Here is a 27,314-nt window from a genome sequence, read left to right as displayed (position 1 = left end):
GGCTCCTCAGATTTTTTTTTTTGCTGTCTTTTAAATTAATTTATTACCATATTATGTGTATTGTGTAAAATGAATTACTAATTGTAAAATACAAATGTTTATTATTTATATTGATTTATTTAAACCTCAATGAACAGCCACAAAAATATATTATAATGTTATGTGACAAAATAAAAAAACAAAGACCCATCTCAATAGACAAATTACCGTCGGTCAAAATACGGAGGTCAAATCTCGTCATGCAAATTTCTCACGAACGAATCGTCTCAAAGAGAACCACAGTGTGTTTAACCCCGCCCCTCCCCCCGCTCCGTGTGGACACAGAGACGCCGCCACACATCTTGACCAACGACATTCGCCTTTAAAAGAAAAAAAGACGAGGAAAAAACTAATCGGCTCCCAATTGGCTCCCAACGACGCGAGCTGGCTCGTGTCGTTCATCTCAAAGAGCTGGCTCTTAGAGCAGATTCGTTCGTAATGTGCCATCCTGTCTCTTCTTGTTGTTGTAACTATTTCATGCTTAATATATATCAGCTGTTAAAGTGGAATATGAATTTTCACACTGCAGGGTATGACAACCGATTCAGATTTTTTGTGAAAACACCATCTTTTTATGTAGTTGTTCTAAAATGTGAACGCAACGCGTCCGGGAAGTGACGCACACGCACACAAAACATGGCGTCACACGCTGTGCAGTGTGTTTGCAGAACAAAATTTCAAGACTTTTTTGCAACCGGAGTCAATATTTTCTCAACTAAATTATTTTGCGTAGGAGATTAAGAAGGAAGAGGGCAAAAATATTGATTTTGGCAGTTTGTGGGGAACTTGTTGTGACTGTGGAGCGTGTGGGTGGGTGTTGGAGCCATGAGTGGAATCAGTTCCAAACCACCGTCTTTGCGCCACTGACTGTTTTCTATGGAAGCCTGTTTCTACTACTGAAAGAAAAAAAACATTCCAATGGTAAGTCATAATTATGAGATAAAAAGTCATAATTATGAGATAGGAAAGTCATAATTATGAGATAAAAAGTAAAAATTATGAGATAAAAAGTCATAATTGTGAGATAAAAAGTTAAAATTAAGAGATAAAAAGTCATAATTATGAGATAAAGTCATAATTATGAGATAAAAAGTCTAAATTACAAGGTAAAAGGTCATTAGACATACGGGACTTTTGATACTTCAGATATATAATTTTGTTCTTTGTTTTGTCTGATGTTGTATATTAGCTTGACTACATTGTAAATCATCCAGGTTTAAAATAAAGCAATAAATTCATATGATGTCTTCTATTCTTTATGAAGGGATATGAACTACTTTTTAAAAATTCACCACACATTAGGTGAATTTGCACAGTGTCGGATCGGTATCGCCGATTCCAGCCTCAATTTGACCCAGGCTCGGAAACGAAATTAGTGGTTTCGCACATCGGCAGCAATCTGTCCTTGTGTAAAGAAACGGAAATGCGAGTGATGTCGTGCTTTTGCGCACGCACGCCACTTTCCAGGCGCTTTGCGTTCACATTAGCATGTCACATTTGTTTGGTAATGTGAACGACCACATTAAAAAATCGTACTTAAACAAAAAAAATCCGAACAGGGCATCATACCCTGCAGTGTGAACGTAGCCTTGGTTGTCTATGGGAGGTCATATTGGTCATATTTGGAGGTGTTCGCATTCGCCACGTAAAACCGTTTCGCTAACGCGATTCGCTAACGCATCTATGGGATTTTCAATGCAACTTATCATCGAGCTAATGCATTCGTTTAAATGCGACTTGTTTATGTTGAATGTCACAGAGAAATGATTTGGTGTCTTACGTAAGTCATAACTGATGTGCTTTATTTCTGAATGTTCAGTTTTACAGTGATTCAAAGTACAGGCGGTGAAATGGAACTCAACTGGAGTCTTGACTGAGAACCTGTTATCCTTGTGTCTATGACAGCAACATCATAGGAGAGTGGTGCATTGTGGCATAGCCTTTGGGCATGGGATCAATGGTGAGGACAAAGTAGGACAATGGCAGTGACAGCAATGTCACGGGGTATGTCAATCAATAATCACAACAGCTGGTAGCTGACAGCTACCATATACCGCATGCAGCTACACCTACTAGAGAATCTACATAATTCTGCATTTTTTCTCCCGAAATAAGCAGCGTTTTCCGTAGAAAACACATCTCCAACACCCTAAGATGGTAATAATTGATAGAAAATGTGACAATACAGGCAAAAAGCACAGCATACATGTACCATTGTTAGAAAGCCCACAGTTTATAATGCTTTTGTCTTTATGAGGGCCCTGCGATTGGCTGGCGACCAATCCAGGGTGTGCCCCGCCTCTCGCCCGACGTCAGGTGGGATAGAAAATAAATGAATGTCTTTGTGCTTCACTGATCATGTTTTTTCCTCAAGCGTTGAGATTTTGCACTTTGTTTGGTGGTCCTTGAACGCACCATCGTTGCTGTGAGACGTGAAACAGTGAAACTTGTACTTAACAATCGAGCGGGGTGAACAGTAGTGATGTGTGATACCACTGATTTCATTTCTGATCGGATACGGAGTAAAATACAGGCTGGTATCGGCGATGACGATCTGATACTGCACATTGACCTCCTGTGTCTGGTCAATTTTTTAAAAATAGTGAATTTCATATCATAGTATACAGAATACAAGACATTTAATGAATGTATTAATTGAATGAATTTTTAATGAAAGTACATTTAATAATGAAGTAACTTATTTATTTACTATGAACCCTGGAGCATATTGAGGCAGCGGGGTGATTTGCAGTATCACCAAGCTCATATACAACAGAAAAAACAGGACAAATCATATCAAATATGTGAAAATGCTATTTTAAACAATAAAAACAGAAAATAAGTAAATGAATAAAACAATTACAAATAAATGATTAATTATTAAGAACTTGTTTTTAACAGAATGGTTTCAACAGACAAATGTTTCAGGCAAACATTACCTCAAATGACTGAAGTATCAAAAGCTTGCAGCTGTTCCACTGAACGGTTGTCCCCAGTTTATCACGGTTAATTGGTGCAGACTAAATGGAATATTTTCATAGTTGGAGCTAGAAAACCTGTTTAAAACCTTCTAAATATGTATTTTGCATTATTAGAGCCCTCTAGACATGAAATAATATTCCTACAGTCACCTATACTTGTATTACTCCGTGTAGTTGACATAATAATAGTAAATAAGACGTCTTAGACATAACTAAGACATTACGTAGTCTCCTGAGTTAACATTGGCAGCATATTTGGTGGCAATTGTCTCAAGCGTAATGTTTCTGACACCTAGTGGCCAGTGTAGTAGAATATTACTGTAATGGAGCAGAGAACCCATTGGCAGTGAACAGTCACACAGGAGCTGCTGTCAGCCACAACTCATGCCCATTACTGGCACTCTCCGCACTGCTAACCATGCTAACACTCAGCAACTCTAGCTAGCTCACGTCACTTCCCAGGCCCCACCTCTTAAAGGCGCACACAACGTCACATATATTACACTAACGTATAGTAATCCCTCGTTTATTGTTCTTAATTGGTTCCAGACCCGACCGTGATAAATGAATCTGTCATATGTGAATCAATGTTAATAATTTGAATATTTTTATACTTAGAGCACAAAAAACCTGTTTAAAACCTTCTAAATAATATGTTTTAACATTATTAGAGTCCTGTAGACATGAAATAACATACCGTAATCACCTTTCCACTCTCATATAACCAAATATAGTAAACATAATACTGTACTATATTGTAAAAGAAAACAAGACTGTAGAAAAGACAGCACGTTCAGAAGCAATTGTGGAGTTTACATAAAAGTTGTCAGAAATCACTCACTCACAAGATCAAAGATACTTTCCGATGTGTAACAACAACGTAGGAAGCACATGTGAGAGACACAACATGTGGGTGGATGCTGCATGAGAGTGAGCCAATCAGTGTTGAGGATACTGAACACTAACTTCCTGTACTGTATAGTACATGCGCCCAGGCCTTGTATTTTCCTATTTTAAATACCGGTATGCATATTTTTGACTAATAACAGGCCGTAGTCAACCAAGAAACAGCGATCATTAATTCCTGAAAAACGGTGATATAGTGAGGAAGTGATAATCGAACCGTGACGGACTACTGTTCATATAACATCTTACATTTAGCCATTTTTATGATTGAAAATGCCAGGATGGCCAATGGGCCAATAATACGTACAATTTACTTATATATGTTTTGACTAATTAGGCCGTATTCAACCACCAAACAGTGATCATTTATTAAATCATTTTTGAAAAGCCGCGATAGAGACGACTAGGACGACTGTATTTGTGTGTACTTCTGGCCAGCAAACTTCTATGAAAAAGGCACTCTCCCACCCTTTTGCAGTGCACACACTGCACACTCTCCGACACATTCCTTTCAGCACCTTCACATAACCCAGAAATGTCCTTCGTGCTGGTGTTGTGATAAGACTCAAGTCAGATACGACGGACGCCAGGAAAGGAAACAAATGTCAGCAGGCACCAGCGTAACTTCTTATCATCTCTGTCTGCAGGACAATGGTGACTGCATGACCTTTATCAGATGTTGTTGTTCACTGTATACTTTGTGTGTTGCCTTGCATGATGTTACAACAGGGGTGTCCAAACTTTTTCCATCAAGCCAATTCTATAAAAGTGACATTCTTGCAGTATTTTCAAATACGCAAAAAAAAGCAGATTATATCCCCAAGTCTGTTGTAAGGCAGGGGTCCCCATCCACCAGGCCGTGGGAAAATTAAAAAAAAAAAACACTTAAAAAAATAAAACAATTTTAAAACAATCAAATTTTATGTAAAGGGATATCAATTTTGGAAATATGGGCCATTATTTTATTCAAAACATATACAGTTAGAAATCTCACAGTTTTTGCATGTTTAAGTTGTTTATTGAGAGCGGCGACTTGTCCCACTTTGTTCGGCGGTCCTCGAACGCACCATCTAGCTTTCTCCCACACTGCACAGATAGACTACTATACTGTATTTTTCCCGTTTTTCGTTCACCTCATATTTAGTCTGAAATTCTGATACTACGTGGAATGCATAAAGGTAAGATTTGATGATGTTAGTGAGTGCTAATGTGCATATACAGGTACTGTATGTTGGTGCACCTCTCTGAAACTCAAACTCCAGGCTCATACTGGTGGACGGTGCGTCTGTATTCAGTTAGTGCCTTTAATTTGATGTTGTTCCTGTCTTAGTTTTACACACTACATCATAAGTAAGATAAATTACATTGCTATAATGTACGTATGTTTTACTGATGTGTTGAAAATCTTTCTCGGTGATAAGCTAGCACACTGCTAATGCTATTTAGATCCATTCTAATCTTCAGTCATGCTAAGCTACAGAGCATGCACGACAATCATTTCGCCGGAAGCCCAGGGTCTCGCGTTGTTTAAAAGATGGACTGTCAACTGGTTGCTAGTCTTGCGATACCTGGTGCATGTCTCTACAATCCAATCATCTAAGGATTTATGGCTGATTCTTACTGATCCAGGAGACCGCTACCGATGCAGCCGCATCTCTCTGTGGCATCGGTTTATCGTTCACATTCATGACATGTTTTCCATTGTAACCTGCATGCATCTTCAAATAAAATTAAACCAAACCAAACCAAACAACCCCACTAAGTAGTGAAATGTAGTTGACTACATACAAAACTGAGGTCAATATATTTTTCTCGATTCTTTGTTTCTAAACTTTTCTTAATATCCTGATTATCCAAATACATATTATGTAGGCAAATGTATTTTTTCCAGTGATTTTTCACAGGGGACAAAGTCAAATATAAAAGTAGATGATGTATTATTTTTTCCATCCATCTATCTTCCTTCGCTTAGCCGAGGTCGGGTCACGGGTACAGCAGCCCAAAGGCAAGAAACCCAGTCTTCCCTCTCCCCAGCTACTTTGCCCAGCTCCTCCTGGCAGATCCAGTTGAGAGACATCGTCTTTCCAAAATGTTCTGGGTCTTCCGCAAGTGCTCAGGGTCAGATGTGCCCTGAGCACTTGCCCAGAAAGCCATCAGGGAGGCACCCTGACCAGATGCCCGAGCCACCTCATCTAGCATCGAGCTCCTCTCAGTGCGGAGGAGCAGCGGTTCTACTCTGAGATTTCCCCAAATGACAGTGCTTCTCACCCTACTGCTAAGGGAGAGCCCAGCCACCCTATGGAGAAAACTCCATCCATCCATCTTTTATGCCTCATTAGCGGGGGTATCCCAGCGACAACTTCGGGTGACACACCCTGGACTGGCCATATAGACAAACAACCATTCACTCTCACATTCATACCTATGGACAATTTAGAGCCTCCTAACCTAACATGCATGTTTTTGGAATGTGGGAGGAAACCAGAGAACCCGGAGAAAACCCAAAGAAAAGAAAACCCACGCACGAGGAGAATCAAGTGGCGTCCCATTTCTTGCTTCTTCCCCTTGGCCTTTGGTTTTACGGGGTACGGGTAAGACAAGGAGTAAGAGGTCCTGATCGTCATTCCAGCCACTTCACACTCGGCTGCAGACCGATCCAGTGATGGCTGAAGATTACAGCCCGATGAATCCGACCACATCATCCGCGTAAAGCAGAGACCCAATCTTGTAGCCACCAAACCAGATCCCCACAGAAACGGTGACAAAGGGCAGCCTTGGCAGAGTCCAACCCTCACTGGAAACAAGTCCGACTTATTGCCGGCAATTCGGACCAAGCTCTGACACCAGTCATACAGGGAGCGAACTGCCCAAATTAGGCGGTCTGGTACCCCATACCCCAGAGCAGGAACATGGTCGAATGCCTTCTCCAAGTCCACAAAACACATGTGGACTGGTTGGGCAAATTCTCATGCACCCTCAAGGATCCTGTCAAGAGTGTTTTTCTGCTGTATAATTAAAAAAAAATAAAACATGCTGCGGGACAAAAAACCCCCTGCAAAACATGTTTCAGAAGATGTTCTCGCAATAATTAGACATATTTGCAACATTTTACCACAAGAGTGAACAAATGTCTGATACAGTCCTTCCCCAAGTACCTTAGAAAAACAAGCAGCCAACCTGAAAGTTAATATGTATTCACTTTTACTAACCTGGTACTCTGACTGGAGAACCCCGGTGCCTGAAGAGGTACCAGAGGGCCCGATGCGGGGTTTTTTATTGGGGGGACCCTGGTCTTGTCCATGTTGTAAACCCCCACCGGCGTTGGCTCCTGTGGTGCCGTTGGTTTGGGTTGAGTTCTGCTGAGATGGGGCCTGCTGGGCTGCTGTTTGCTGCTGGTTCTGGTTCTGAGTCTGGCCTGTTGTCTGCTGGTGCTGCTGCGTCTGGTTCTGCAAGCACACATGCTATTATTCCAATTGCTGAAGAGGTAAGGCCCCCAGCTGCAGATAAAGATGGAAGGAAGTCAATGGAATGGAAAAATAAGGCAGAAAATAATTTTTTTGCCCCTGAAAACACACTTTTGATGATGTCACTTCTTGTGTGGACAAACTGAAAAGAGCTCTGCACCAATCTCGTGGTTTTGGATAATTTTTCCTGCTCACAATTACAGATAAATTATGACTTTTTCTCGTTTCAACTTTTTGGACTTTATTCATGCAAAATTACTGTACATTTTTCTTTTTTTTAGATGTTTGATTTTTTTGTATTTTTCCTGATAAATTATATTTTTAGTATGTGCTGCAGGCCAATTAAAAAAAAAAACAAAACCCTGGTCTATGCGCCTGAACAATGTGATTGTGACTGGGCTCCACATTACACTCAGCTGATAACAGTGGAGAACAAGGTGATGGTGCTTCAACAGCGACAAGGGGCCACCTTTCTGCAATCAAAGTGCTTGGATGTTGCGTTTCAAAATCTGGCATTTGCACTCTTACCTCCTTAGCTATCTTGACGTTAAATCAGGATCTATCGTTTAATTCCCACATACAACAAGATTCAACAACAGCATGTTTGTGTTTGATTGTCAGTATGAAGAATTACCTTTTCTGTTTTCTCCTCTGGTTCGTCTTCATTGAGAAACTCTCTCTTTGGGTATGGGATCTGGCACCCAGCAAACACACTATAGTCGTATGAGACAGAGATAGATGTCTGTTGTCTTTGCACATAAACAAGTTCTGTACAGTCATAAAGCCATATTTCTAGGGACTACAGTACATCAGGTTGTGTTCTTCTTTCACCGGACATGAGAGATGTTTGAAATAAAATGTTGCCAAGGCTCACTCAGTGGTTGGTAGCGGGTCCTCCAGAAAGTAAGGGTCCTGCAGTGCTTGTTCTGAAGTGATTCTTTTGGTGGGGTCCATGGTGAGTAGTTTCTGGAGCTGAAGGCAGAACAAATTCCATGTCATTTATTTACTTCTATCATTTATATCTCCTGCAGTACTGCAATGGATATAAAGTATTTGGCCCTCTTGAATTTTTGGACCTGTTGCCACATTTCAGGCCACAAACATGAAAATTTGATTTTTTTTGTGACGAATCAGTTTAAAGGAGGATTAGGATATAAAAAGATTTCACAAGCTTTAAACATCTTGCAGAGCACTGTTGAAATGGAAAGAGTATCACACCACTGCAAACCTACCAAGACCTGTCCGACCCTCTAAACCACATGTGTCAAACTGGTGCCCTGGAGGGCCGAGACGCTGCAGGTTTTCTCTCCAACCAGTTTCTTCAGCAGGTGATTTAATTGATGAGCTCCTTCCCTCAAACTGAAGGTGTTGATCATTAAAATCACCTGCTTTAGTGACTGGCTGGAAAGAAAACCTGCAGTGTCTTGGCCCTCCATGGCCTGAGTTTGACACCCCTGCTCTAAACTTTCAGCCCAAACAAGGAGAGCACTGATCAGAGATGATCAGAGATGATCATAGAAATCCGGAAGAAGTCCCGTTTGAAGTTTGCCATAAGCCACCTGGGAGACACACCAAACATGCGGAAGAAGGTGCTATGTTTGGCGTACAAGTGACACTACACATCACCCTGAACACACCATCCCCACTGTCAAACATGCCGGTGGGAGCATCACGGTCTGGAGCTGCTTTTCTTCAGCAGGGACAGGGAAAATGGTTAAAATTGATGGCAAGATGGATGGAGTCAAATACAGGGCCTTCTGTAAAAGACCTGAGACTGGGAAGGGGGTTTACCTTCCAACAAGACAATGATCCTGAACATAAAGCAAAATCTACGATGGAATGGTTCAATACGAAACATAGCCAGGTGTTACACTGGCCAAGTCAAAGTCCATACCGGAATCCAACTGAGAATCTGTGGAAAGATCTGAAAACTGCTGTTCACAAACGCTCTCCATCCATGAACTCGAGCTGTTTTGCAAGGAAGAATGGGCAAAATTTCCGTCTCTAGATATGCAAAACTGAGACATACCCCAAAAGACCTGCAGTTGTAATCACAGCAAAAGGTGGTTCTACAACATATTAAGTCGGGGGGGCAGTATCCAATATCCAATACATTTCATTCCACTTCACAATTGTGTCCCACTTAGTGTTGATTCTTCACAAAAAAATTTAATATTTTTATTTTTATGTTTTAAGCCTGAAATGTGGCAAAAGGTCAAAAAGTTCAAGGGGGCCCGAATACTTTCGCAAGGCACTGTGTAAACAAAACATGACGCTGACTTGCTGGTTTAACCCCGAAACATTCCTGGCAAAAACAACTGAAAATGTAAAGCTGTCCTTGAACCATCTGGACTACAGGCAAGGCTTTGGGCTCTTTTGAAAGCTAACAAGCTTCTCCCCAAATGTACACAATGTGTCTAAGACTGACAAATACAAATTCTATAGTATTTTCAAATTATATTTAATTTTTTTCAGAAACATGAGCCTTGAAAATAACTAAGGAATACAATTTTGGTTGGTATGGACTGGAAAACACGATGAAGTCATAGCCTGAGTCCTCATTTCAAAGTTGACAGTAATACTACAAAAACGGCAGTATTTTACTCAGGTATTTCTAAGGTAAGGATCGGGCGTCCCAAAGGCGTTCCCTTGGTTACATGAATGACATGAGGTCATCACTGTTTTGTCATGATAAAAAAAAAAAACTTCAAAACAAACAGCATATCGATGTTTTCACAATTTCACTGGCCATTCAATGCGTCGGTCATCCTTGAGATTCGATGTGCATAAAAAGAGGACGGTACATTTTTAGACAGAACAATCCCAATATAAAGCTTTTATGAATGTTATTCTATGTAATATGTGTGTTTTACTGTCAGATGTATTCCACTGGTAAATACAAATAAGGAGTGCTAGTTTCATAGCCAACCCTCTTGTGTTCACAACTAAAATGTAATCACTTTCCTCACACCTCCCAATGATTTTGTAGTCACTATCCAAGCACACATTGGAATGACGTATGTGTGAACAGACTGAACAGATTCTTTACACCTTACAATAATCTAAGCCTTAAACCACACTGGAGAAGATCTCGAGAGAACACTTGAAAAAGGGGTTAGACCTTCAATATACCTTGGAACCTCGGTTTCTTGTAACAAAAGGTCAGACGAAAACCCGAAATGTATGAAAGCCGAGTCAATTTTTCCCATAAGAAATAATGCACGGCACAGTGCTTAAAATAAGGAAGAAAGGAGACAGATGCAAACTTTTTCCAGCGAGGGCCACATAGTGAAAAATGAAACGATGCAAGGGCCAGGATATTTTGTAAAGCATATGCTAAGAAGTTATATATATTTCAAGAAAAAAAATGCATCTCAGCTTTTTGATATGGGTGAAAAAGCGTATTGCTCGTATCAACTTCGCTCTTTAAACTGTTTTTCCCCAAATATATCAACTTTATTCTTAAATAATCTTTGTAAAATTTATTTTTGGAACATTATGACTTTATTCCATTTTGACTTGATACATTTTCCCCAAACTAATTTTCCAAAATGAGAAAATGTTGTTGTTTGTTTCTCATAATATTAACGACTTTTAAAAAATAACATTTCTTTTTTAATATTGCAACTCCACGCTACTAAAGTGACATTATTTTTCCTCATATCCCGAGTTTATTCTCCTAAAATTGACTTTTTTTCTCATTAGTATACTCCTGAACGCCAAAACCCAATTACGTGTTTATACATCTTTTACATTTTTTTTAAACAAGAGGCAAAAAGAGGTGATGATGCAACTTTGCACTAAAATGCATTGACATTTCAGAGCACTTTTAAGCCATAAAAACGGCCACAAGGTGCGTGGAGAAGGTTACACATCGTGCACAAACATAGCTCAGTTCCAAATATGAAAATTGTAAATAGCTATTTTGACGGAAAACAACCATTTTGTTTGCTTTTGGTGTTTTGTCTTCTGGTTCTGGTTTAATTTCTTTTGAACATGCATACAAGTTACATTATACTGCGTCATATGCCACAATTCACAATTCCACAAAGCTTATTCAATCCTACCCCATCCATTTCATATCAATGACACTACATTCATTCACAGTACATTCGTTCACCCCTTTAAATATGCTCTTTGCCAAAATACATAAGAAAATGATAAGGCAGTACCACAATGCAGTCAAATAGGAGTCACTGTGAATAAATGATATAACAATCATAAACAATAAATATATAATTCTAATACGTAACTGATGAAGGGTTAATAGTTGGTTGATGCCAGAGTATAAACAATATCTTCATAAAAATGAAGAATTAATAGCAAATGCAAGAGTGGTTGAACACAACATTGCATGTACACAGGAGTTCAGGATTCTGCTTCCTTGGTATAGTTGTTTAGATATTTGAGCTGTCACGAAAGCAAAAAATATTTGTGTCAAAGTGAAAGTTAAGCTTGGAATGTATCTTTTGTAGTCAGGAACTGATATTTGCCTGAAACGTACCTATGTTTTACTGCTGATTATTAAAGAAGAGGAAAAGGTAGAAACAACCTTTATGATGAAAGATGGGATTCTAATCTTTCTTTTGGTAGGTTCTATGTTTATATAGCCATAGAACACTATATTTTGTGTGCCTTGAAAGATCAGTCAAAATAGCCTGAAATGGCCGGGACTGACGTTTTTTTTTTTTTCAATGGCTGGCATTGAATGAGTTAATATGTTTTATTTATTGTAAAATTACAGCTGATTTGATGAACTATTTCATCTTTCTTCTTGTAAATTTTCTTCTCGTAATTATGACTTTATTCCCATAATATTGTGACTTTATTCTCATAACGTTCTGACTTTTTCCAAAAAGTAATGCAAAAATTACAACTTCATTTGTTGCTTTGTTTTACGACATAAAAAAAAATAATTTCAACATTATGCTACTAAAATGACGATATTTTTTCTCGTAATATTACGACTTTTTCTCTCTAAAATGACGTTATTTTTTCTTGTAGTATTACGACTTTTTCTCGTTAAATTAGCCAGAGAAAACCCACGCATGCACGAGGAGAACGTGCAAGCTCAACACAGACTCGAACCCCAACCTTCCAGATCTACTGACTGTGTGGGAAACATGCTAACCAGTAGGCCGCCGGGTAAATGAATGAATAAATGTTACTGCTGCTTCTCCCATTTTTGCTGTTGTTGTTTTTAAAGAGGAAAACCATGTGTACTTACCAGCAGGAAAACTTTGCTGTCTGGTTTAACTTTATGCTTCTCCATGTATTTGATCAAGCTGCTGTTTGCATATCTGTTAAAAAGAAAAGAAAATCAACACATTACTATTGAAAACATTCATTTAAAACACTGTCCATATTGATTTTGCATGGTTTGAACTAATTGGAACCGATTCGACAATGCCGTTAGGACGCTTGGAGTGCTCTGCGACATTTACTCACGTTGTTCTCCTGAAGTCTTTCTGCAGTGTTGGATATTCCGGCATCTTCCGAATGTCTTCCCAGTCTTTATCTGTGGTTGTAAAAACATAGAATAAACACCAGCCGTGCTTGCTTGTGGTAATTATTGCCAAGGGACAACAAATGACTGAATGGGATCGCAGTCAGCAGATTGGGTTCTGTGCCATGAGGTGCCAAGTTGAGCATCCTAGTGGACTGTATGAGACAACTGTTCCCCAAACACCAAATTAAACAGCTCTGATCCATGACACACACATTTGTATGTCCCAGTCAAGCTTCAATTCTCAGTCGTTTCATTTCTATAGAATAGTCCCTTGGGAAGATATCATCAAATGGTTGCTGACATGTGATGGGTGTACAATAATCCACAAACTTTGCAGCTTCACTCTATACTATCATGTTTTTTTTTACATAAATCATGCTGTTTCATGGTTGATTATGGCCTATTATTTGTAAAAAAATATGTATATTTAGATAAATTTGATGTATTCTTGCCTAAATTAATCATTTTCAAGCATTAAAATTGATAAATGAAGAAAAATACAACTATAAAGCATTCAGAAGACGCATTGAAAGACATTGTGATGATGTAGTATTCTACACTGGTCACTAGGTGTCAGTAATGTTACATTGATGAGACAATAGCCACCACAGGAAGCACGCTGTCCAGAATAGGAAGTAAAAAAAGAACAAAGAACTCTCACAATGTGTGAGTCTATATTATGTCTTATTTATGTCTTATATGTATTATTTTTTCTTATTATGTCTACTATATTGGGTAATAGGTGTGTAAAGATGCCCATGGGGTGTTATTTCTAGTCTAGAGGGTTCTAATAATGTTAAAAACTGTAAGTAGAAGGTTGTAAACAGGTTTTCTATGCTCTACTTATGAAAATATTTCATTTCTAAATAAGGAATACTACTTCGAGGAAATTCGTTTATCATAGTCGGAAGTAGAACAAATTAACCGCGATACATGAGGGATTACTGTACTCACTTTTGTGAGACATGCCTCTCGGCAGCAGAGAACAAGCTGCTACTTATACAAATTATACAAATACTTTTTGACTTCTGGTTTCTGGAAAGTTCTTCCTGCGGTGACAGTATTTGACAAGAAAACTGTACGTATATGAATGAAGAGTTTTGTTTGTGTGTTTGTGTCTTTTTTTAGTGCCGACCTGCGGGGAAACCCATGACGCTGAATATCCTGTCCAGCTGGTCGTGATGGAAGGGGTTACTGGTTTTGATGTCTTCCTGGCGACAGTGAAAGATTGGCTCTGATGTTAGCAGCTCAGCGAAGATGCAGCCAATCGCCCAGATATCTGGGTTCAAACACAAACACACACACACGTTAGTCGAGTATAGCGTCACATGAATACCCAGACTGATATTATCTACTAGGGGTGGGCGGATCCCTCTAAATATCGTGGGTAGTATCTCTTGTATGTGTTTTTTCACAATTATATCAGTGCCATTTGTTGCGTTGGTCACATTGTTGATGTTGTTGCATTTATATACAGTGGATATTTACATTTTTGCTGCAGAAAAGTCACTAATAATGTATAAAATATGTGACAATACAGGTAAAATGTACAGCATACATGTGCAAATGTTAAAAAAATCTACTCTGTACATACTTATGTCTTTATGCAACATTGATCATGGTTTTTCCTTCAAGGGTTGAGATTTTGCACGTTTTTTAGCGGTCCTTGAATGCAAAGCAGTTACTGTGAGTTGCTGTGAAATAACTTCTACAATAGGGGTGGCCCAAGTGCGGCCCGGGGGCCATTTGTGGCCCACAGCACATTCTAAAAATATAATTTAACAAGATAGCTTAAAAAAAAAACACACAACAGCAAAAATGGAAAAATCAGCAGTAATTTTACAAGCATAAGGTCAAAATATTAAAAGACAAGAGTTGTAATTACCAAAAAAAGTTGTCATTTTACAAGAATGATGTCGGAATATTCCAAAGAAAAATAAATTGATAATATGAATGAAAGACATGATTTTTTAAAGTCGTAACATAATGAAAAACAACAAAGGTGTAATTTTTTGGAAAATCTGATTGCGGAAAAAGTTTTAATGTTACAAGAATAAATTCAAAATATGAAAAGAAAAAAAGTTGTATTATAATGAGAAAAAAAGTCACAACTTTACAAGAATACATTCAAAATATTATGAGGAAAAATAATGTAATTTTAGTATCAAAGATTAAACATTAAACCAAAAATATATGTTTTTTTTTTAAGTTGGAATATTACAAAAAATAAAATAAAAAGAAAATAAATCCTTTCATTTTTCACTGTGTGGCACTCGCTGGAAAAACTTTGGATACCCTTGTTCTACACCGTGACTAATAATTACAGCAGTCACTTTTGTTGCAAATGTTGATCTAAAATTGGAGGGGCAGGTTTCAGAGTTGGGGGAGGGGACTATGTGCCAAAAAGAGACATTTTTTATGTCAAATGTTGAGATTTACAACTAGCGTATTTACAACTTCTACACTGTGACTTCCACTTCATCTGTTCATGGATCACCTTACATTATGATTCATTAGTGGTGATTAGTTGTAGTTTTTATACTTTAAATGTATTATAAGTGTGTGAGGTGTATCGAAGGAAGAATTACTACGAGGGGTGCAACGATTCGTTTTAATAACGATTCGATTCGTATCACGATTCATGGTTGCCGATACGATTTAAGAACAATATTGGTTCATTCAGAGCAGGGATCTCAAACTCAATTTCACTGGGGGCCAGTGGAGGTAGAGTCTGGGTGAGGCTGGGCCGCATCAAGTATTGGGAGTAGGGCTGGGAATCTCAGGGTACCTCACGATACGATACAATTCACAATACATCCATGTGATAACACCACTGTTAGTTCAGTGTTGGTGTTTACTTGCCCCTGGAAGTATGCAAGTAACACTGAGCTTGCCCGGATGTTGCGGGATGCAGTTACACTACTCTTGATGTCCAGTCGCGGGCCGCAAGATACAATTTAGTGGGCCGCAAATGGCCTGCGGGACGCGAGTTCGAGACCCCTGATTTAGAGCGATGCGATTCAAAGCGATTCAGTTACTTTAAATCGATTCAGTAACTTTTCAGCCAAAAATTCAACCAGTGTGACTGTGAAATAAATACCTGGATATTGGACAGTGCAGGTGAACTTTCCTAGATTCCTGTTCTTTTTGTAAGGGAATCAGGTATAAATTATTAATAATGCTGACATACTTAAGATTAAATGACCGATGAGTACAAAAAAATGAGTTAAAAATGCAATACAAAATCAGGATGAACAGAGGGTGGTATAGCTTGCCATGATTAATTATTTACTTTACATCCAAACCTGCACTTTGCACCCAAAGGTGAGGGGCTTTATGCAAATTCCTCAGCAAATCAATGTGGTATGATCTCTTTAATCAGGTGTAGAAACATTCTCACCTGTTCTCGGACCAATGGCTTTTTTGTGCTGCTAATCCTCCTGATCAGAGCAGCCATTTGGAAGAACTAGCAAGTAATGTGTCCTTTGTACCTTTTGCCGCTGAAAGGGTCGGGATGGGTCCTCCGTCTTGATGACGCGCTTAACCAAGACACTGAACAGGATACCGTGGTGCGGTGGGTTTATCATAACAACTAATAAATTACGACTTCCCAGCCTTTCGTCTCTTCTGCTTCCTCCCTGGCACGAGCAAGTGCACGCCATTTATTGCTTCCGCGTTCGCAAGCGCATGTTTTCACCTGGATGATGACGTCACTAAGCGCCACTGCTACTGCACCGTAAACTACCAGGCGTACAAACGTCCTTACTTTGCATATTGTCCCTATAAACGTCGCTTAGAAGGAGTTTCAAATAAAGACAAATGAGTTAAATATGAATACTGAATGAAGCGAAAAGAATCAACTGTATTTCACAGTTCCACTACAACTCCCATGACCACCACATACCCGAAAGACGATGACATCACCGACACAGAGTGTCTTTATCGTCTTTAGTGATTCAAGATTCAAGATTCAAGAGAGTTTTATTGTCATGTGCATGGTAAAACAGCAGTTATACCATGCAATGAAAATCTTATTCTGTTCATTCTCCCAAGAAAAGAAAGAAAACACAAGAAAGAATAAGAACATAAGAAACATAAACATATATACCAATAAATTAAGCAACAAAAACAGAAGAGACATTAATACAAATAAATAAGACAAATAAATAAATAAAGTGCTATGAGTGTGTGCTTGTGTTGCGTGTGGCGCGTGTGAGTGCTTCGTTGAGAAGCCTGATGGCCTGTGGGTAAAAGCTGTTTGCCAGCCTTGTGGTCCTGGACTTCAAACTCCTGTAGCGTCTGCCTGACAGTAGGAGTGTGAATAATGAGTGTTGTGGATGTGTGCTGTCCTTGATGAGGTTGTGTGTTCTTCGTAGGACTCTAGTTTTATAAATGTCTTGCAGTGAGGGGAGGGCTGCCCCAACAATGTTCTGTGAGGTCTTGATTACCCGCTGGAGTGCCTGTGAGTCCTGATCATTAAAAGTGCTTCAAAAACACATCCGTATAACGCCTGCCGTGCTTAAATCCAATGCTTTATTTCTTTGTATCAATTCAATCGACCGATCCCTTTTTTAAACAATGTTAAATCGATATATACAGTATATGCCATCCGGAATGAAAAACTCGCTAAACAGATCGATGTAGTTCAATCGTAGGAATATAAATCAATGCATCAATGTAGTGAATGAATCATTACACCTCTAATTACTAGAGTCGCTTTTATTGCAAATGTTGATCAAACATCATAGGAGAGCCGGCCTGCAGGGCGGCAGTTGCCCATGTTTGAGCTACTCAAACATATGAAGCAGGAATGTTTGTCGGGGGGCTCAAACATGGCTTTCCAACATGATGACGAATTCGGAAGTGCCTTGAGACATCTAGTATGAGGGAGGTAACAGGCAGAAACGTACAGTACATGTCCTGTCATGACAAAGATCATTCTAGTGGCATTCTCCTCATATATATGAGAGATGACGCTTCGCTGCACAGCTCAGAACACGTCATTCCACTGGAATGTACACACCTACAAATTCTTTAGATCAGCACCCCGTCAGGTGTCTTTTTACGGTGAAAAATATACAGTAAATGTATAGAGACTTCACCCTTTCGGTACCAAACACGCCATCCAACTCACCGATAGCTTTGGTGTAGTGCCGGGCCCCCAGCAGTAGCTCCGGGGCCCTGTACCAGAACGTGACCACCACAGGATCCAGGTCTGCCAGGGGCTTGAGGGGAGAGTTGAAGAGTCTTGCGAAACCCATGTCAGCTACATAAGGCGGGGGTGAGGAGACAGAAAGATAAATGTCAGCAAGTACGGTTAAGGCATCATCATGGAGTGATATGAATGTGGCGCAGGGCGGCCCCCTATAGGGCCACCTATAGCAACATCAGAGACACGCATGACTAGTGGTCGACCGATTTTCGGCCGATATTTGGAATTTTGACGTACAGTATATCGGTATCAGCCTGTATTTAAATCCAACGGGCTGATATCAAGAAATCAATTTAAAACTGGGTTATGTCGGCTCAGATGCGCCTCTCTTTCTCTCATGCCGGCTGCGACTTCTACCTCCAGGCATCGCTCCACCCACGGCGCCATCTGATTGGTTAAGCAAACCGCAGCACGCGTTAGTGGCAGAGCCAAAGCAAAGAGGGACGTTTTCTCGTGCAAACGCAGAAAACTCTCTTGAAATTAAAACATCCCAATGCTCTACATCTCACAACTACTACTAACGTTACAGTGAGCAGCAGAGTAACGGAAGAGCGGAGTAAACATTAGCGGCAGCTCTGCTAGCTCGTAGTACCTCCCGACATGTCTGTGAATTACCTGAAAGAAGGCTGCTGATAAGTCCTAAACAGTCTGTGACAGTAAAAGCATGTATGTGATTGAGAGACAGCGCGTAAAAAAACTCAATTCACTTGTTTTATTGCAGGGAAGCACGCCGAGGTGGAGGCTGGTTAGCTAGCTTACCATAACATTAGCTCGCCGGTCTGGCTCTAAAGGTTCAGCAGACTACGTTTTTTTGCATGAAAGTCACATGAAAAACTGTTCAGCTCACGACTACTACAATAACTTAACGTAAAGAGCGGAGTAAACACAAGCGGCAGCTTTGCTATCTCGTAGTACGTACTACTGATATGCCTGTGAATCACCTGACACAACGCTGTTGGTAATATCGGTTTATCTCTACGCATGACTACACATGGTAATGTGTTTTTAATAGGACTATCAAATGATTAAAACATTTAATCAAAGTAATAATATTAATTAATCATTATCAATGGTGATTAATCATCATTAATCACCATTTGCAACTATGTGTGAAATATGCCTATGTTTACAGTATTTTATGAACAAAAAGATAAATGACAGGACATAATTACGTATTTATTTGGATGTGTTAACAGCTTGAAATGAACTGAAGATTTCAGCTAAAGCTAAAAGATACACATATACACATATATATACACACATACATATACACACGCGTCTGAAAATCTATTTGCCTAACACGAGTCTCTTTAAACGTAGCACAACATTTGATAACACACTTTAAAAGCGTTATTATGAGCCATGAAGGGTTGCGTTCAAAGACACCACCTAATGTAAGTTGAATTCACATTTTGACTGTAGATGTATTTTTTGGGATTTCCGAGCATACTTAAATGCCGAAAATTGTACTTCCGCAATCTGAAGTTAGTGAGTGATAACAATATCCGCCTATTGTTTGACTTTTTGTTTATTTAGACCACACATACATGCGTAATAAAGACATTATTGTGATTTTCAGAGTGCCCATGAATGCATCTTGCGGTCACCTAGTGACAACGAGGAAGTATCGTTCCGAGCAGGACTAGAGATGTGTTTGTGAGTTGGAGATACATACCGTATATGGTGTTGGGATTGTGCTGCTGTTGATGTGTTCAGCTGAGAATAAAGTTACACATAACAGAGAGGTGCGGCTTGGCATGATGCGCAGGCGTCAATTACGCTAAAAATCTGAACGTAATTAAGGAAACAAATGAGCCGTTAACGTGCTATTTTTGACAGCCCTAGTTTTGAATGTTGAAGGTAAGTAGCGTTTCCCCAACCACTATAGCTTTTTAGCACCAGACCACAAAAAGGATATCTTTCATACAGAACAGGTCTACACATTTTTCTTTTATTATAAAAACTATGCTTTATCTTATTTACACAACAGCATGACAGTTCTGTCGCTACGTGGTCACCCGTTTACATTTTGTCATCTGCTCTCAGTAATGCCAGCAGAAGAGTGATCGCATTCCTTAAAAGACAAGTCTTTATTTTGACTTTGTGGATTATTTTGGAGTACAGTAATCCCTCATTTATCGCGCTTAATTGGTTCCAGACCCGACCGTGATAAGTGAATTTTCACCAAGTAGGATTTCTTATTTATAAATGAAATATTTTCTCAGTTCGAGCATAGAAAACATGTTTACGACCTTCTAAATATGGGTTTTTAACATTATTAGCGCCCTCTAGACATGAAACAACACCCCTTATGGTTACCTTTACATGCCTATTACTTAATATAACAGACATAATAAGAGAAAATAAGACATATCAGACGTGATATGTCTCGTGCTCGCGTGTGTCGCTGCAAATGTGTTAAATGTGTGGGAGCTGAGTGAAAGGCGGACAGGAAGTGACGTTGAGGGTTCAGAGTTGAGTTGTAGCTTAGCGTGGGTTACAGCCGCAACAGTAGCCTGTGTTTTTATTCGAGGTTTTTATTAGAGATTATTGTGCCTGTGTGTGAGATCATTCAAACCTGCAATAAAAGCCTGTTGTTCCGGCGATCAAGTCTGGTGCTTGTGTGTCTCACACAACATTACAGCAACATTACTGACACCTAGTGACCAGTGTAGAATACTACATATCATCGCAGCATCTTTGAATGCATCTTCTGAACGCCTTATATTTGTATTTTACTTCATTTAGCCATTTTTATGTTTGAAATTGCTTCATTTAGACATACAACACGTAAAGTTCGCTTCAATATGCATATTTTTGGACTAATAGGCCGTTTTCAACCATGAAACAGCTATGACTTATTAATTGAGCTATTTTTGAAAAACTGTGATAGAGTAAAGCCGCAAAATTCTAAGTGCGAAGTGGCGAGGGATGTCTGTACTGTACTGCGCTTTGCAAAATTGTTAAGCAAATTTCAATTCAGTGTTCAGTGTTCAGTGTTACATTGACGAGACAGGAAGTAAAAAAGAACAACAACAAGGAACGCTCCCAAATCAATATTACTGTATGTCTTATATGTCTTATTTTTTCCTATTATGTCTACTATATTGGGTAATAGGAGCGTAAAGGTGACTATAGGGCTGTTATTTCTTTTATAGTGGATTCTAATATTATTAAAAACCATATTTAGAAGGCCGTAAACAGGGTTTCTATGTTCTAATTAAAAAAATATTCCATTTATAAATAAAGAATCCTACTTTGTAGAAATTCACTTATCATGGTTGAGTCTGAAACCGATTTGGACTGTCACCTTTAGTCTTCCTCAGAAGTCATGGCCAGTCTGACCTGACACATCCACCAGGTCGGCCATGTGACATTTCTGAGCAAGTCTGCATATTGCAGTCGAAACACGTCAAAGTAAAATGCCAACTGATAGACACCAACTGGTCTGAAAGTAAGAAACTAAACAAACACAACTCTCAAAAAGCAGGAATATTAAGATTTCGGGTGCAATTTCAGGGTGAATCTAAATGTGGGGTTGAGTATCATTCATAGTATCCAATACCTGCGCATAACAATGCCTGAATCAGTACTTAAAAAATGTAAAAACATAACCAGCCTGTTAATGTTGAAGAACAACCGTGAGCATTCGAAAGAATGCAACCCTCCTCATTTGTTTGTGCAGATGACCCCACCCCCACCACAATCTGTTTTCACACAGGTCGAGCAGGACGAACTGCATTCTGAGCTCTAACAGCCACTTTTTGAAATCTTTTCTTTTGGTTCTGTCAAGCTAAGGTTGCCTTTCAATACTCCCCTGCTCACCTGGCTCATGGAAAAATGCAGCAACAATGTTAGGCCATGTTCACACGAACACAGATGGCCCATAAATGGCCTAAATATGGCGTTTAGAAGCATAAAATGGCGTGTTTTCCACAAAAATAAAAACTGCTGTAATCAAATACGCGGGGATCCACTGTAATGTCATTACTGTTGTTAAGTAAGGTGCACATGAGGTAATGTTTTATTAATATTGAATACTACTTATCAGGGTAGTTTCGGAACCAATTACCGATAAACGAGGGAGAACTGTACTGAAAAAAGATCACTGATTTCAGCTTCTGTAGCTTTAATTTGTCTCCCTGTTGATGTAACCATTGCCTCTCCCTCTGGCTTCGTCTTCTTCACCTGAATGTTGTCAGGAGCGACGTCAACACTCCACAAAGATTGGCATTTAGGTACCAAAACTAGGTACCTTTTGATTTTACGTGAGTCGGTGCTCGGTAGTGCCGGCGGAATTCAGTCGGTAGCTATAAAAGCACCGTCTTCGGTACCCATCACTAACTGCGGCCAGACTTTTCCAAAAGCTCAGTTTTTAACTCATTCAGTACCAAAGACGTATTTTTATGGGTTTTTTACCTGAACGCTGGCTCCCAAAGACATATTCATACGTCTTTTTTGCGCAAGAGGCCGACAGAGGTGATGACGCAACTGCACAATAAGAGATATCACTTTTAAGATATCAGTTTTAAGCTTTAAAAACGTCCACAGGGTGGCAGAAGTGCATTTGATAAGAGCTCGGCATGGATCTTTTGCATGTACTAACATGTATTAACATGCTTGACAGCAAGGAGGAAGTGAGAGATCGTGCAGGAGTGTAGCGTGCAGAAGGTTACGCATTGTAGGGAAATTTAAACACACACAGTTTAGTTACAAATGTGAAAATTGTAAATAGTTCATGGTCTTATATTTGTAAATAAATTGTTATTTTGATGTAAAACAACCTTTTTTGTGTTGTTTATGTTGTGGTGCAGTTGTTTAGATATTGGAGCTGTCATAAAAAATTGAGTCAAAGTGAAAGTTATGCTTGAAATGTATCTTTTCACAAAAAGCTGTTTTTTGTTGGGAACTGATATTTTCCTGAAACTTACCTATGTTCTACTGCTGATTCCTAAAGACCGGAAAAAGGTAGAAACAGCGTTTTTTTCCTAATGAAAGACGGGAGTCTAATCTTTCTTTTGGTAGGTTCCATGTTTATATAGACGTAGAACACAATATTCTGTGTGCCTTGAAAGAGCAGTCAAAATAGTCTAAAACGGACGGTACTGAAGGGGTTGAATTATGAAAAATGTCTGGGATTGAATGAGATAAAAACAAAAAAACAACGTTTGCATGTGGGACAAAACACCTAGAAAAATATGCCTTTTCAACATCCGTGGTCGTGTGGACAACCTTCTTTAACGCCTGCTTATCAGCAACCTACAAATCGGTTTTATGGCTAAGTTTGTGAGAAACAAAGGGAGTTTTGTACTCCTATTCAGGCTAATCCCCTTATCTCACATTGTTGGGAGCTCCAGTTCACAAGCCCCACTGCCTACACGGAAAAAGTACAAACTACAACACTTCCACAGTATGGTGCACCCAACTGCCTCCATCAAATCATTCAAGATATCATTCAAAATCAGTAGGACTCTTTCTCTGACAAAGAATCCCAAATAGATCGCACTTAAAGGTTTATTTTAGGATTTTAAAGCATTTATTGCCACAACCGTGCATGTATTCGTAATCGGATTGTTTAATACCGATTTCCCCACACGGTCCACTTCTTTAAAAAAATAAATAAATAAAAAATTCAACTCACCGATTTTAACTCTTCCTCGTTCAGGTCCTTCTCCCATGACCAGGATGTTAGCCGGTTTCTGCACAAGATAGGAAAAAAATACATGTTGTTTTAGTGTTAGTATTTAGTGATATTAATTATACTGTACATAATACAAGCCTTTTCTACTTTATTCATGTGTTCACTGATTCTGTTGGCCACCCAGTCAGGCATGTCAATCATCCATTTAGTGAGAGGGCACTAAAGTCTTGCGGGCACTAGCGGGAGGGCGAGAGGGCACTAGCCGCCGCATTTACAGCAACACACACAAGCACGAGCCTTATTTATGTCTTATTTTCTCTTATTATGTCTACTATATTGAGTAATAGGAGTGTAGAGGTGACTACAGGGGTGGTATTTCATAACTAGAGGGCTGTAATATTGTTTAAAACCATATGTAGAAGATTGCAAACAAGTTTTCTATGCTGTAACTACGAAAATATGCAATTTATAAATGAGGAATCACACTTGGTGGAAAAAAATATGAACAAACATTTGTTTTAATAGTTTTACATACAGAAAACAATGTGAAATAAATACAGTATAAAAGAGGAATGGATGGAACTTCTTGCTGACGCGGAATTCCATGCTGGCGAGATTGAATTCAATCGTGTTTCTCGCCTTCTTTATGAAATTGCTGCCACTCACAACTTTCTTTGGTGCATTATTTAGCAGTCGCACTTAATAAAAAAATAGTGTACGGTGCTGTGTTTGGACACTCGATTTTGTGGGAGGGCAAACTGACTAGTTTGTTACGTGCAATATTGTATGATAACCGAGACAGTGTACAAAACCAGAGGCCAAATTTTGGACAAAATGTTTGTTATCACCTGTGTGTCTGTCACTCACTTTTGCTTTTACATCTAAAAGCAACATCTTTAACATATAAACACGAAAAATTGGTGATTTTATTAGAATAATAACGTCATTTCAGTAGCAAAAAGTTGAAATATTAAAGAAAGACCTTTTTTATAAAGTTATAATATGATGAAAAACAAACAAAACAACAAATAAAGTTGTAATTATTGGAGAATTAGGCTGTGGAAAAAGTTAGAATGTTATGAGAATAAAATCTAAATACAGTAGTACCTCGCATAACATAAACCTCCTTTTACATAAATTCCACTGAACATAAAGAATTTATGTAAAGTTTTTGCATCGTATTACAGAAGAAATTCCATATAACATAAAGCGTCAAGTCAGTGCAAGTCTTTTTTTTTCAGTCAACTTTATTAATGCCTCAAGTCGGTGCAAGTTCAGACTAACACTTGGTGACGCCTTCTGACGCTTCCCGCTCTCATTGGCTGATTTTCGGGGCATCGCCTCCGCTCTCATCTCACTAGCTGATTATCGGGGCACCGCCTACGCTCTCATCTCATTGGCTGAGTTATACAGCACGTACGTGAGTTTGTGTGAGAGACAGGCTTGTCCCTTCAAACTCCTTCCTCTTCGTAGTCGCCCTTGAACTAACTTAAACGTTAAAGTTAAGTTACAAATTAAAATTTTGCACACAGCATTATCGTGTAGTTCATGTGCGTTTGTCTGTGAGACCAGCTGACTCTTAGACTCTTTGAGTCGCGTTTCGACTCAGGCTAGTCCTCCTCCTCCTTCCTGCCTCCACTTGCGCTCCTGATCAAGACATCTCGTGAACGGTAGGATTGTTTTTGTTTTTCAGTTTTATTCATTTACAGTAATCTTATTTATTACCTTATTTTATATTGGAATGTTACTGTACTATGTTTATGCTAACGTTTTCTTATATTTTTCCACCATATTTGGTGGACTTTGAATATTTTGAAGAGCCAAAGGGGTGAGTTTGGGAAGATCTTGGAACGGATTAGGCTATTTACGTGTATTTTACGCTTCGTATAACATAAAAACCCTATAACAAAGTTTCTCGGAACGGATTGTTTATGTTGTAGGGGCGTCTACTGTATTATGACAAAGTTATAATTACAAGAAGAAAGTTGAAATAGTTGGGAAATAGAAAAAAAACACAGCAGAAATGAAAAAAAACTGCTGTAATTTTACGAAAAAAAAGTCATTCTAACAACAACAAAAAAAGTCCCAATTTTACAAGAATAAACTTGTAATATTATGAGGAAAAATAATGTCATTTTCGTAGCATAGAGTTGAAATATTAAAGAATAAAAAAAAAAAAAGTTTAAAAGTTATTATGAGAAACCAAAAAAAAATGAAGTTGTAATTTTTGGAAAATTAGGTTGGAGAAAAAGTTAGAATATGGGAATAAAGTCGAAATATTACAAGAAGAAAATTTACGAAGGTTTTTTTAAGAAGAAAGTTGAAATATTTGGAAAATGAAAAAAAAAAAAAACGGAAAAAAGAGCCAAGAGCAAAGTTGATACTAATAATAGGCTTTTTCACCTATACAGTCGTACCTCGTTTATAGCGGTTAATTGGTTCCAGACCAGGCTGTGATAAATGAATTCCGCCATCTAGGATTCAATGTTAATAAATGGAATATTTTTGTAGTTAGTGCATGGGAAACCTTATTTTCTAAATACGAGTTTTAACATCATTAGAGCCCTGTAGATATGAAATAATTGAATTATTCATTGTTTGTATTTTGTATTGTATTTGTACTTTATTTATCCCACAGCGGGGAAATTTACTTGTTACAGCAGCAAGCAAGATACGCAAGTAAAGAGTACAGTGTAAAGAAATGCATATTGACTACAACTAACTAACTAACACATCGCTCAACTGTTATGCTGCAGGGACTTGATACGGCCGCTAGCTTGCAAGCTCGTGAGCTAACAAGTTAGCCTCAAATTTATTTCTTACCATTTTACAACACAGGCCGCACGGTGGCCGAGTGGTAAGCATGTTGGCCACACAGTCAGGAGATCGGGAATCTCCGCTTGGGCATCTCTGTGTGGAGTTTGCATGTTGTCCCCGTGCGTGCGTGGGTTTTCTCCGGCTTCCTCCCGCGTTCCAAAAACATGCATGTTAGGTTAATTGGCTACTCTAAATTGTCCATAGGTATGAATGTGCGCATGAATGGCTGTTTGTCTATATGTGCCCTGCGATTGACTGGCGACCAGTCTTGGGTGTACCCCGCCTCCCGCCCAAAGTTAGCTGGGATAGGCTCCAGCCTACCCCTGCGACCATAATGAGGATAAGCGGCATAGAAAATAGATGGATGGGCACTTACAACACTTACAACTTACCACTTCCACACGGAATGGGAGAACTTGTATTCACTCTATCATGTCGGACATGGCATGGCTGACTTCATGCAGTGTTAAGGTAATGTAATGTAAGCTAATGTTGCAATGTTTTGTCATTACTGCCGCCTAGTGACCAGAATACTACATATCACTTGTATTTCAATGTGTTTTGACTAATAATCGACCATAGTCGCACCACGAAACAGCAATCATTTATTCATTCATGAAAAAAGACGACACAGTGAGGGATAACTGTCGTGGCTTTGAAGAACAGACTGTACAAAAAAAAAAAATCGATATTTTCCCACAATTATGAATTAAACTGCATAAAAATGTACATACATTTTCGTTCG

At 38.9% G+C, this 27,314-nt stretch overlaps 1 protein-coding gene across 3 annotated transcripts in view; it reads right to left on the bottom strand.

Annotated features, from left to right (window-relative positions):
- Positions 1 to 27,314, bottom strand: part of cdk19 (cyclin-dependent kinase 19) — a 74,878-nt gene that overhangs the window by 14,628 nt on the left and 32,936 nt on the right. For all 3 annotated transcript variants that reach the window (XR_008566929.1, XR_008566930.1, XM_054761628.1), the window contains exons 5-12: positions 23,753 to 23,810; positions 18,034 to 18,165; positions 14,035 to 14,178; positions 12,839 to 12,908; positions 12,618 to 12,690; positions 8,265 to 8,362; positions 8,025 to 8,103; positions 7,136 to 7,372 (exon numbers count right to left, since the gene is read on the bottom strand). Coding sequence is in view for 1 of the 3 variants with exons in the window: in XM_054761628.1 (XP_054617603.1) it covers positions 7,136 to 7,372; positions 8,025 to 8,103; positions 8,265 to 8,362; positions 12,618 to 12,690; positions 12,839 to 12,908; positions 14,035 to 14,178; positions 18,034 to 18,165; positions 23,753 to 23,810 (891 nt within the window). In the remaining 2 variants the exon portion in view is untranslated. The remainder of the gene's footprint in view (positions 1 to 7,135; positions 7,373 to 8,024; positions 8,104 to 8,264; positions 8,363 to 12,617; positions 12,691 to 12,838; positions 12,909 to 14,034; positions 14,179 to 18,033; positions 18,166 to 23,752; positions 23,811 to 27,314) is intronic.

This window comes from Dunckerocampus dactyliophorus, chromosome 19, assembly GCF_027744805.1.
Source record: "Dunckerocampus dactyliophorus isolate RoL2022-P2 chromosome 19, RoL_Ddac_1.1, whole genome shotgun sequence".
Classification (NCBI taxonomy): Eukaryota; Metazoa; Chordata; class Actinopteri; order Syngnathiformes; family Syngnathidae; genus Dunckerocampus; species Dunckerocampus dactyliophorus.
Note: the sequence above shows the minus strand (reverse complement) of the source record. Positions and strands in the feature narration are given on the sequence as shown.